Source organism: Rhinoraja longicauda, chromosome 26, assembly GCF_053455715.1.
Source record: "Rhinoraja longicauda isolate Sanriku21f chromosome 26, sRhiLon1.1, whole genome shotgun sequence".
Classification (NCBI taxonomy): Eukaryota; Metazoa; Chordata; class Chondrichthyes; order Rajiformes; family Arhynchobatidae; genus Rhinoraja; species Rhinoraja longicauda.
The window spans coordinates 2,871,527-2,884,151 of record NC_135978.1 but is presented as its reverse complement, the minus strand read 5'-3'; the positions used below and the strand labels follow the sequence as shown (position 1 = coordinate 2,884,151).

At 44.9% G+C, this 12,625-nt stretch overlaps 1 protein-coding gene across 2 annotated transcripts in view; it reads right to left on the bottom strand.

The window, feature by feature from the left end:
* Nucleotides 1–6,446: 6,446 nt before the first annotated feature.
* The window catches only part of phf12b (PHD finger protein 12b), a 79,074-nt gene continuing 72,895 nt past the window's right edge, over nucleotides 6,447–12,625 (bottom strand). For both annotated transcript variants that reach the window (XM_078422341.1, XM_078422342.1), the window contains exons 14-15: nucleotides 11,616–11,754; nucleotides 6,447–7,601 (exon numbers count right to left, since the gene is read on the bottom strand). In XM_078422341.1, the coding sequence (XP_078278467.1) occupies nucleotides 7,273–7,601; nucleotides 11,616–11,754 (468 nt within the window). In that variant the 3' untranslated portion in view covers nucleotides 6,447–7,272. The remainder of the gene's footprint in view (nucleotides 7,602–11,615; nucleotides 11,755–12,625) is intronic.

The window sequence follows — 12,625 nt, the reverse complement described above, 5'->3', positions numbered from 1 at the left end:
ATTACAGTGCATTGTTCTAACTGGGACATATATATATATATAAATATGTTAATAAAACCCTTGACATTTTTATTAATAAAATGTTATATAAATAAAAAAACTAATATAATGCAAAATCAAAATTGAACATATGAGAAATATTTTATTTTGCTTTCAGTTTTGTTGTCCATATTTCCCACTATTCTTACTCCTCACTAATGTTTGTGTTTTTTAGTTTCTCACTCTGGTGCAGGTTTATGACTGTCACGTGTACCAAAGTACAGGGCAAAGCTTTGTTTTGTTTGCTGTCTAATCAAATCAGACACAATCAAGCCAAACTCCAGTAGAGCAAAGGGGAAGATACAGAGTGCAGAATAGAGTTCTCAGCATTGTAGCGCACCAGCTCCAGAGACTTCAAAGTCCAATGTCCGCAATGGGGGTGGAGGTGAATCGAACAGAACCCGAGCTTATGGAAGGACCATTCAGAAGCCCTATGAGAGAGGGGAAGAAGCTGTTCCTGATTCCAATGAACACCACGAAAACAGGGTCAATACAGGCCCTTCGGCCTAACTTGTACATGCCTACCAAGGTGCCCCATCTATGCGAGTTAAATACGAGTTGCCCGTAGCAAATCTGTGCCAGTTTGCCATCATTCATCTCCCACCCCAGAGGTGTGACTGACTTGCCTGGAGATACTGAGTTTATCCTTCCCTTTTATTGAGTATGGGAGCAATATTTACTAATGTTTCAGTGCCCTAGCATCACCTTTACATATAACGAACATAGAAAATACAATGAATAATTTACACAGTGTCTTCACCGTCTCCTCCCTCACCATTGCTTTGGAGTCATCTTCTTCCTTGAAGAAAAACTGTTTTCATTAAGTAACTTAACGTTCTACAATTCTACAGATGTGCCGTTGAAAGCATTCTATCGGGATGCATGGCAGCATGGTTTGGGAACAGCTCCGTCCAGGACCGCAGGAGATTGCAGAGAATTGTGAACGCAACCCAGACCATCACAAACCAACTTCCCTTCCAATGACTCCATCTACACCTCCACGCTGCCTCGGCAAGGCCAGCAGCATCATCTTCGCCCCTCCCATCAGGCAAGAGATACAGAAGTGTGGAAACGCATACCTCCAGATTCCGAGACAGTTTCTTCCTAGCTTTTATCAGGCATCTGAACCATTCTGCCAGCAACTATTGCGATCCTGAGCTACCATCTACCACAAGGTATTTATTTCACAAAATGCTGGACTAACTCAGCAGGTCAGGCAGCATCTCAGGAGAGAAGGAATGGGTGACGTTTCAGGTCGAGACCTTTCTTCAGACTGATGATGGGTCTCGACCCAAAACGTCACCCATTCCTTCTCTCTCTCGAGATGCTGCCTGACCCACTGAGTTGCTCCAGCATTTTCTGTCTGCCTTCGATTTAGACCAGCATCCGCAGTTTTTTTTCCTACACACCTTTTCACTGTACCTCAGTACAGTGGCAATAAGCTAAATTAATACAGCCTAATTTTGCCCTCGAGTCCCACTGCTCCTCCATGTGTGACCATTTATGTCTTAACAATGTTTGGATTCCTATTGATGACGACAGCTAATCTCGTGTTCTATTTAGCTCCATTTTAATTTCCTCTAATTCTTTGTAGCCAACTTCATTCCCCCTATTATTACCAATCTGACATCCTTAGCACCCCTTTCCTGATTAACATTTCTCTGCATTTTTTCACAATGCAAGTCTTGGATTTGTCTGTCAGTTTTGCCTGTCACCTTTTGGTTCCACCTTGCATCTATCCACTTATATAATTGACCTGAATCCTCTTGTGTTATGATCACCATGTCCGAAGAAGGGTCCTGAGCCGAAATGTCACCTGTCCATGTTCTCCAGAGATGCTGCCTGACCCGCTGAGTTACTCCAGCACTTTGTGAAACGTCACCTATCCATGTTCTCCACAGATGCTGCCTGACCCACTGAGTTACTCCAGCATTTTGTGTCTTACCATTTCTTTAATGTTCCCTGATCAAAAAATGTACACTTTTAACTCGCCCCATTCTCCAGAAGCAGATTAAGCAATATCTTGCAGACTCAAGGAACTGCAGATGCTGGAATCATGATCAAAACACAAAGGTCTGGAGGAATCCAGCTAAACTATGTAGTCTGAAGAAGGGTCCTAACCCAAAATGTCATTGTCCATTCCCTCCACATATGCTGCCTGACCTACTGAGTTCCTCCAGCACTTTGCTTAAGTAAAATATCCTTCATATCATCATATCATATATCTACAGCCGGAAACAGGCCTTTTCGGCCCTCCAAGTCCGTGCCGCCCAGTGATCCCCGTACATTAACACTATCCTACACCCACTAGGGACAATTTTTACATTTACCCAGCCAATTAACCTACATACCTGTACATCTTTGGAGTGTGGGAGGAAACCGAAGATCTCGGAGAAAACCCACGCAGGTCACGGGGAGAACGTACAAACTCCTTACAGTGCAGCACCCGTAGTCAGGATCGAACCTGAGTCTCCGGCGCTGCATTCGCTGTAAAGCAGCAACTCTACCGCTGCGCTACCGTGCCGCCCCTTGTTGGACAATTCCCCTCTTTGCTCTTAGTGCTAATTGGTCCAGTGTAAATGGGAATACCAACAAAGTTCCTAATACCTATTCCATTTGAAATCCAAGGACCAAGAACGCCCAGAGTCACACAGCCCAAATTGTCCATGCAGACCAAGATGCCCCATCAACATTAGTCTTACCAATAGACAATAAGTGCAGGAGTAGGCCATTCGGCCCTTCGAGCCAGCACCGCCATTCAATGTGATCATGACTGATCATTCTCAATCAGTACTCCGTTCCTGCCTTCTCCCCATACCCCCTGACTCTGCTATCCTTAAGAGCTCTATCTAGCTCTCTCTTGAATACATTCAGAGAATTGGCCTCTACTGCCTTCTGAGGCAGACAATTCCAGATTCACAACTCTCTGACTGAAAAAGTTTTTCCTCATCTCAGTTCTAAATGGCCTACCCCTTATTCTTAAACTGTGGCCCCTTGTTCTGGACTCCCCCAACATTGGGAACATGTTTCCTGCCTCTAACGTGTCCAACCCCTTAATAATCTTATACGTTTCGATAAGATCCCCTCTCACCTGCCTGTGTTTGGCCCATAATCCTCGAAATAGACCCCTTTCCTTTCGTTGACCGGTATAAATGTATTTTAAATGTTATAGTACCTGCCTCAACTACCTCCCCTGGCAGCTCATTGCATACACCCACCACTCCGTGTAAAGGAAAATTGCTCCTCGGGTTCCCAATAAATCTTTCCCCTCTCAATTTAAACCCATCCTCCAGTTCTTGATTCCCCTACTCTGGGTAAAAGATTCTGCATTCACCCTATCTATCCACCTCATAATCTTAAACAGCTCCAAAAGATCACCCCCTCATCCTCCTGCGCTCCAAGGAATAAAGTCCTAGCCTATCTCTCTATAGCTCAGGCCCTCAGGACCTGGCAACATGTGCGTACATGTCTGCTCTCTTTCCAGCTTAATGGCATTCTTCCTTTCAATAGACAATAGACAATAGACAATAGGTGCAGGAGTAGGCCATTCAGCCCTTCGAGCCAGCACCGCCATTCAATGCGATCATGGCTGATCACTATCAATCAGTACCCCGTTCCTGCCTTCTCCCCATACCCCCTCACTCCGCTATCCTTAAGAGCTCTATCCAGCTCTCTCTTGAAAGCATCCAACGAACTGGCCTCCACTGCCTTCTGAGGCAGAGAATTCCACACCTTCACCACCCTCTGACTGAAAAAGTTCTTCCTCATCTCCGTTCTAAATGGCCTACCCCTTATTCTCAAACTGTGGCCCCTTGTTCTGGACTCCCCCAACATTGGGAACATGTTATCTGCCTCTAATGTGTCCAATCCCCTAATTATCTTATATGTTTCAATAAGATCCCCCCTCATCCTTCTAAATTCCAGTGTATACAAGCCCAATCGCTCCAGCCTTTCAACATACGACAGTCCCGCCATTCCGGGAATTAATCTAGTGAACCTACGCTGCACGCCCTCCATAGCAAGAATATCCTTCCTCAAATTTGGAGACCAAAACTGCACACAGTACTACAGGTGCGGTCTCACCAGGGCCCGGTACAACTGTAGAAGGACCTCTTTGCTCCTATACTCAACTCCTCTTGTTACGAAGGCCAACATTCCATTGGCTTTCTTCACTGCCTGCTGAACCTGCATGCTTCCTTTCATTGACTGATGCACTAGGACACCCAGATCTCGTTGAACTCCCCCTCCTCCTAACTTGACACCATTCAGATAATAATCTGCCTTTCTATTCTTACTTCCAAAGTGAATAACCTCACACTTATCTACATTAAACTGCATCTGCCATGTATCCGCCCACTCACACAACCTGTCCAGGTCACCCTGCAGCCTTATTGCATCTTCCTCACAATTCACACTACCCCCCAACTTAGTATCATCTGCAAATTTGCTAATGGTACTTTTAATCCCTTCGTCTAAGTCATTAATGTATATCGTAAATAGCTGGGGTCCCAGCACCGAACCTGCGGTACCCCACTGGTCACTGCCTGCCATTCCGAAAGGGACCCATTTATCCCCACTCTTTGCTTTCTGTCTGTTAACCAATTTTCTATCCATGTCAGTACCCTACCCCCAATACCATGTGCCCTAATTTTGCCCACTAATCTCCTATGTGGGACCTTGTCGAAGGCTTTCTGAAAGTCGAGGTACACCACATCCACTGACTCTCCCTTGTCAATTTTCCTAGTTACATCCTCAAAAAATTCCAGTAGATTTGTCAAGCATGATTTCCCCTTCGTAAATCCCCATGATTTCCCCTTTCGCATGCAATACTCCAACTGCGGCCCAACCCTAGTCTTGTGGAGCTGCATCTTGACTTCCTGACTATTGCACTCAATGCCCTGACCAACGAAGGCAACCGTGCCGCATGTCTTCTTTACCACTCTATCTACTTGCGTTGCCTCTTTTCATCGCGATCTCCCATTACATCAATTTTTCAAAATCCTTTATAAAGTTCATAATAAAAGTAGTTTTGCGTGATCCAATGGCAAAGGACAAGACGGGCAGCACGGTGGCGCAGCGGCAGAGTTGCTGCCTTTCAGCGCCAGCGCCAGAGTCCCGGGTTTGATCATGACTACGGGTGCTGTCTGTACGGAGTTTGTACGTTCTCCCTGTGACCTGCATGGGTTTTCTCTGAGATCTTCGGTTTCCTCCCACACTCCAAAGACGTACTGGTTTGTAGGTTAATTGGCTTGGTTTTTAGTGTAAATTGTCCCAAGTGTGTGTAGGGTAGAGCTAATGTGTGGGTATTGCTGGTCGATGCGAACTCGATGGGTCGAAGGGGCTGATTCCGCGCTGTCTAAACTAATGGTAATGATTGAAAAGTTTGTTTACCTGTAGCCATGGCAGCAGCAATCCATCTTTCCCATCAGTTTCCCGAGGAGTACAAGTAATGCCAATCAAGATGTAGGCTGTAAATTATTAATAATCACCGATCATATGCTTGCGGTCTTCAGTTTTTCATTTCGTGGGCCTCAAATCAGCTTGCTGGCTATCATGATAATTGAAGAGTAAAATCAAGACACAAGAAACTGTAGATGTTTGAATCTTGAGCAAATGCAACGTGCTGGAGGAACTCAGCAGGTCAGGCAGCACCTGGGGAGGGGAATGGACAGGCGACGTTTCTGGTCGGGACAATTGAGTACTATGTTCCAGATACAGGCACGAGGGCAGATCTTGATGGGTCAATATGTTTCTAGATCCCTGGCTTAAAATTGGTTCCAACAACTGGTAATCTATATCAAGAATGGAAATCCCGTTAAAATGGCTTCAATCTATATTTTGCTTTACTCTGGGACTTTTCCAAAGGTTTAATGCCAGCATAACCCGAAGCAGTTATGCAGTAACTAAGTACTTTTGCTGCCAAATGATATCAAGAGTGGCTCAAAATTGTCAGGCTATTTTCCTCTCTATAGCTTACTATAGCTTTTTAACTGGCATGAAATCTGAACAATCACTGCAAGACAGAATCACAAAGGCCCACCAGTCGGGAACATCCATGGCCATTGAAATCCGATGACAAGACCTTCCTGTTTACTGAGAAATAAAAAGAATCTGAAATAATTAGAAGTTAAAAAAGAGCCCCCAAAGCCATTTCGAAAATTCATCGAGCCACAATCAAGAAAAATCAAACTATAATAACATCGATCGGACATGACAAAGACAGGCACACCACTTACACACTTGCAGAAGAGGAATAAGCTTGTTTCACACCTAGAAGATATGGAAGAAAATGGGTGATAATGACTGATGATTGTAATCAGTGTTAAAATATTCAACTGCAACAAAAGTTTTTCTTTAAAAAAATCTGATGTATTTACAGTCATAATAGACAGGCAGAGACAGGAACTTGGAGTCAAATTTTTATATACAGAATACATGAAAGTGTCTGTTGTAAAATCTGAAACAATACATTAACTATTTACATTTAAACTATTGTGTGAAAAAGGACCTTAACAAGCTTACGACAAACTTTTACACTACAATACAACACAACGGCAACTGGTGCCATACCACAAGTTTTTAGCGTGTTACACATTTAAAAACCACCTGCACCATTAAAGGAGCATTGACACAGACTCTACTTTTAACACTTTCTCCTTCTCAGTCAAATAAAATACCATTGATATTTGAAAGATTTCTTTCCTCCAATCAGTTCACAGCAGCTACTCGTAGTGCAAAAGTAGCGGAAAAACACCTGGTTCGTAGGGACTCCCAGATGCATTAAATAAGACAATGATCAGAGTAGATAAACATATCCTTTTATGAAAACTTTGCACATATTTATAAAAACTATTGTCACTGGCACAAAATATAACAAGTCTTTGATTATTTGTACATGTTTAGGGATGCAGTCCGAATGTATCCTTGGCTTTTCCAGTTCGTTCTACTGAGGGCTTTGCCATGACCTTCGGACAGGACTTTGCTGCGTCTTCTCATTCGGTCAACATTTACAACTATGACAACTTACATATTTAAAAGAGAAGTCATTATACAAATTCTATGTGCAACTGCCCACAAAATCTGAGCAAAAAATGGTTGGGGGGGAGGGGAGAGAGGGGGGGGGGGGGAGGGCAAAAAAAAAAAAATGCTGAAGAGACTTCATTCCATGCAGTATAAAGACAGCTTATTCGGTTCATGGTTCCCTGTTTAGTCCTATGTACACGTCAGAAACTCTCATGGAACAGAGTTGGATCGTAACACTGGGACTTGATGAAGTTTCATCAAATGCTTCTGTTCTAGGTCAGCATCGTGCAAGAGGCCGTCCTCCTCTTTTGGCTGCTTCATTGCAAATTCCGTGATGCTGAAGACAAACTGGAGGCAGCCCAGCTTGATGTAGCTGCCGTGGTGAAGCAGGGCCGTGCCTTCCCAGCCCGCGCCACTGCCCCCTATTAAACTGGAGCTGCTGGCCTTGCAGTTGCACGCTTTACCCTGCGGTCCCTGGGCCTGGGAACTCATCACTGTCTCTTCCTGCTCCTCCTCTTCCTTTCTGCTCTTGCAATATTCTGCAAAAAAACAAAAAAAAAAACAGAAATAATTATGGGGCGGGCGGGTCGACGGGAAACTTTGGATTGTTCAACATGTGCGAGAACGCCATGGCATGTCATGGTGGCGCAGCGGCAGCAGTCTCACAGCACCAGAGACACGGGTTCCATCCTGACCTCGGGTGTTGTCTGTACGAAGTTTGTACCTTCTCCCCGTGACCCGCGTGGGTTTTCTCCGGGGACACTGGTTTCCTCCCACACTCCAAAGACGTACAGGTTTGTCGGTCAATTGGCTTGATGTAAATGTAAATTGTCCCTAATGTGTGCCGTGAATCGGCACGGACTCGGTGGGCCGAAGGACCTGTTTCCGCGCTAACCAAACTTTCTGAACCAAACTAAAAAAAATGCTACTTCAAAGATAGACACAAAGTGCTGGAGTAACGCAGCGGGTCAGGACAGTATCTCTGGAGAAAAAGGATATGTGACGTTTCAGATTGGGACACTTCAGATTCTGAAGAAGGGTCCCGACCCCGAAACGTCAACCACCCTTTTTCTCCAGAGATGCTGTTTAACTCGCTGATTAACTCCAGAACTTTGTGTCTATCTTTGGTATAAACCAGCATCTGCAGTTCTTTGTTCCTACTTTCAAAATCAGCTTTAATCCATTAGAATACCTGAAGGCAGCACAGCTCCCTGTGGGCTTCCTTAGGACTGTGTGGGTTTCTCCAGGTCCTCCGGTTTCTCTCACATCCCCAAAACGTGCAGGTTTGTAGGTTAATTGGCCTCCTTAAATTGCTCCTAATGCGTAGGGAGTAGATGAGGAGATGTGCGGGGCAAGTTTGGTTTACACAGAATGGTGGGTGCCTGGAACGAGCTGTCAGGGCTGGTGGTGAAGCCACATACGAATTGAGGAATATGGATCACATGCAGGCAGAGGAGATTAACTTAGCATCATGTTCAACACGGACATTGTGGTCCGAGGAGCCCGTTCCTGTGCTGTACTGTTCTGTGTTCTCCACGTCAAGTCAGTGGCGTCAATTCTGCAAACCTGATATTGTCCAGTGAAGATATTTGTACATTTACACATGGGGCAACATGGTGGCGCAGCGGTAGAGTTGCTGCCTCACAGCACCAGAGACCCTGGTTCGATCCTGACCACGGGTGCTGTCTGTACAGAGTTTGTACGGTCTTCCCGTGACCGCGTGGATTTTCTCCAGGATCTCCCGTTTCTTCCCACACTCCAAAGACCTAGAGGTTTGTAGGTTAATTGGCTTGGTATTAATGTAAATTGCCCTTAGTGTGTGTCAGATAGAGTTTCTGCGTTTTATCACTAAACAAAACCAAATCTAAGTGCTTCCGTTAAGGAGATACTGGCAATTTGACGAGCGAGCTATCCCCTTGTTTCTCCCTGCAGCTCCAGCTTCCTCGAGTGGAACAGCACAGTGGGAGAAGCCAGTCACCCTGCAGGAGATTCCTTCTGTCTTTGGTGCTATTTCTTTAACCGGGGCTCCAGCTAAACAGATATGGGCCACTCTCCATCTTCACAGTTTGAGCCCAAGGCCTATTTCCACAAGTGAGACTTTGCAATATAATTAAGCTTCTCAAGGGCCTGAAGAAGGGTCTCGACCTGAAATGTCACCCATTCCTTCTCTCTGGAGATGCTGCCTGTCCTGCTGAGTTACTCCAGCATTTTGTGTCTGTCTTTGGTGTAAACCAGCATCTGCAGTTCCTCCCTACATAATTAAGCTTCTGCTCCCTAGAGCACAGCAGTATACTTTGCAGTCACACTTTATATCCTTGGTTTAAAAGGCTTAATTAAAGGGCTGTCAGGCAATTAAAAACGTTATTCATGAGTTAATCAGTGTTTCAAATTATGCGAGCTTAATCAAAGATGTCACTCCCTCTTCTCCCCCTCTCCCATCAGGCAAGAGGTACTGAAGTGTGAAAACGCACACCTCCAGATTCAAGGACAGTTTCTTCCCAGCTGTTATCAGGCAACTTGAACCATCCTATTAACAACTAAAGAGCGGTCCTGGGAAATACCACCTACCTCATTGGAGACCCTCGGACTATCTTTAATCAGACTTTACTGAACTTTACCTTGCACTGAACATTATTCCTTTTATCATGTATCTACAGTGGACGGCTCAATAGCAAAAAATGTTTTGTCTTTCCACTGACTGGTGAGCACGCAACTAAAGCTTTTCACTGCACCTCGGTCAACGTGACAATAAACTAAACTGAACTAAACCATTGGTCGACTGTGAGACAATACCAATAATTTTGATTGGCCCACAAAAAGAAATGTACTGCCTTAATAATCCCCAAGGATAAAAAATTTAAAATTCCCTGAAAATTAAAAATTTCCTAAATTCCACTGAATTTATACCAAGCTCTGTATCCTCCTCTAGAAACACACCCTCCCTCACAAAGTCCACACCAACCATCAAGCATCCATTTTTCCCCACTGACCCATGTTACTCACCCCATATTTCCAACTTCCTCTCACTCCTTGACAGACTTGTGGCAACTTATAGTGGCCTGTGAGAAAGGTGGCGGCACAGTCTTGCAGCGGTAGAGTTGCTGCCTCACAACGCCAGAGAACTGGGTTCCAACCTGACTACGGGTGCTGTCTGTACTGAGTTTGCACATTCTCCCCGTGACCTGTGTGGGTTTTCTCCGGGTCCGGCTTCCTCCCACACTCCAAAGACGTGCAGGTTTGTAGGTTAATTGGCTTAGGTAAAAATTGTAAATTGTCCCGAGTGTGTGTGGGATAGTGTTAGTGTGCAGGGCGATCGCTGGTCGGCGCGGATTCAGCGGGCAGTAGAGACTGTTTCTGCGCTGTATCTCTGAACTAAAACCGGAAACCCAATCACAGGGAGAGCATGCAAACTCCACACGGACAGCACCCGAGGTCAGGATTGAACCTGTGTCAGTGGAGATCTGAGACACCAGCTCCACCAGTTTGCTCTGACAAGTTTCAGAACTCAACACTCCTCCAACTCCAGCTCCAAGCACACCGCTGATTTTATCCAATCCATCAATGACAAATGCCTGGACCATTTATTTCACAAAATTCAGGAGTAACTCAGCAGGTCAGGCAGCATCTCAGGAGAGAAGGAATGGGTGACGTTTCGGGTCGAGACCCTTCTTCAGACTGATCAGTCTGAAAAAGTGTCTCGACCCGAAACGTCACCCATTCCTTTTTTCCCGAGATGCTGCCTGACCCGCTGAGTTACTCCAGCATTTTGTGAAATAAATACCTTCGATTTGTACCAGCATCTGCAGTTATTTTCTTACAATGTCTGGACCATGATCAGATGGCTTGTTACACATTTTTTGTGTGAAATATTACAATGGGAGAGGTGGGGGGGGAGGGGGGGGGGGGGGGAAACGAGGCTGTAATAAGTAAAAGAGATATGGAAAAGTGTTGGCGAGAAAGAGTGGGAGGAAAACACACCGATTGTCTCTCTCTCTCTCTACAACTCTAATGCCTCTTCTTCTCTTCCCCTCCTTCCCTCTCCCCCGAGTATCAGCATACAGGTCATTTCTACGGTTCAGTGACGGTGGAGAGAAGAGTTGATGGGATATGGGAGATGGGAGAACTGGTCACAGGGAAAAGTCGTTTTAGTTTTAGAGATGCAGCATGGAAACAGGCTCTTTGACCCACCGTCTACTCCGCCCATCTATCCCCCGTTCACACCAGTTCTGTGTTATCCCATTTTCTCATCCACTCCTTATATTTTGGGGGCAATTTACAGAGGCCAATTAACCTACAGACCAGCACGTCTTTCGGATCTTGGAGGAAGCCAGAGGACCCGGAAGAAACTCACACGGTGATAGGGAGAAGGTGCAAACTCCACAAAGACAGAAACCGGAGGCAAGTATTGAACCCGGGTCTCTGGCGCTGTGAGGCATCAACTCTACCCTGCCGCGCCGCGCTGAATCATTTTATATCATGACAAAAGTACAGAACAAGTAGTAAAAATTTACACATCAACTTAACTTTGGGAAATGTGAAAAGTAAATGCTTACTTATTACACTTTGAACTTTGGCAACAATACTGCTTGGTGGAGTGGGTGTAGTTTTCTCAGAGAAGTCACATGAATAGAGCACGTTGTCAACAGTTGTCCCATGTTCACTGTAGTTCAGCAATTCATAGTGTTTTGTGTTCTAAAATCAGATAATGCACCACAATTTTAAATCGTCAGCAAGATTTTGTTTTAAACATTGTGTTATTTGCAATTGTTGACAAACAAACAAAAAAAAATCGTTCAATAGTTCTGGAGCAGTCTCCAAAATCACCCTTAGATTTTTATGGGTTAAACTGTTTATCAGGCAGACCCCCCCCCCCCCCCCCCCCCCACCAAATAAAGCAAAGGTGGAAACAGCAATTAAACTTCTGCCAACTTCTGCTTCACTTAATAGGAATTTCACACGTCAGTTAAAATACAACACCAGAAGCCACTGAAGGGGGTGAATTTTTCTCCCCCTTACTCCAAGTTTCTTCTAACCATACTCTTGAGTCACATGGCATGGAAACAGGCCCTTTGGCCCAGTTAGTCTGTGCTGATCAGATGCCCATTTACACTGTCGTCGGCAATTATAAGGAAGGCGAGTGGTTTATAACCTGTTTAACCCAAGACCTTACATACTGGGGAAGCATGATGGAAAAATGACCAACACAAGGAACCCAAGGATGTTAGTGAGGCAATAAATAGATTTTATCATGGTGTTTAGGTTTCACAGCACAGCTCGTGCAGTTGAAATAAACATTGCAAGTTGGTAACTAAGCTGAGGGTAATAAAACTGCTCAGAAAATAAAAGAAGGGTCTCGTGCCAAAACGTCACCCATTCCTTCTCTCCAGAGATGCTTCCTGCCCGCTGAGTTACTCCAGCATTTTGTGTCTACCCATGAAATAATGTCTTTGGTTGTGGCCATTTGCTAGATATTATGGGGAGTGGGTTTTAAAATAACGGGAAACACGAGGTTAAAGATAACTCCGGGGAAAGACAAAGAGGAAAGGTTACAGAGGCATTGATC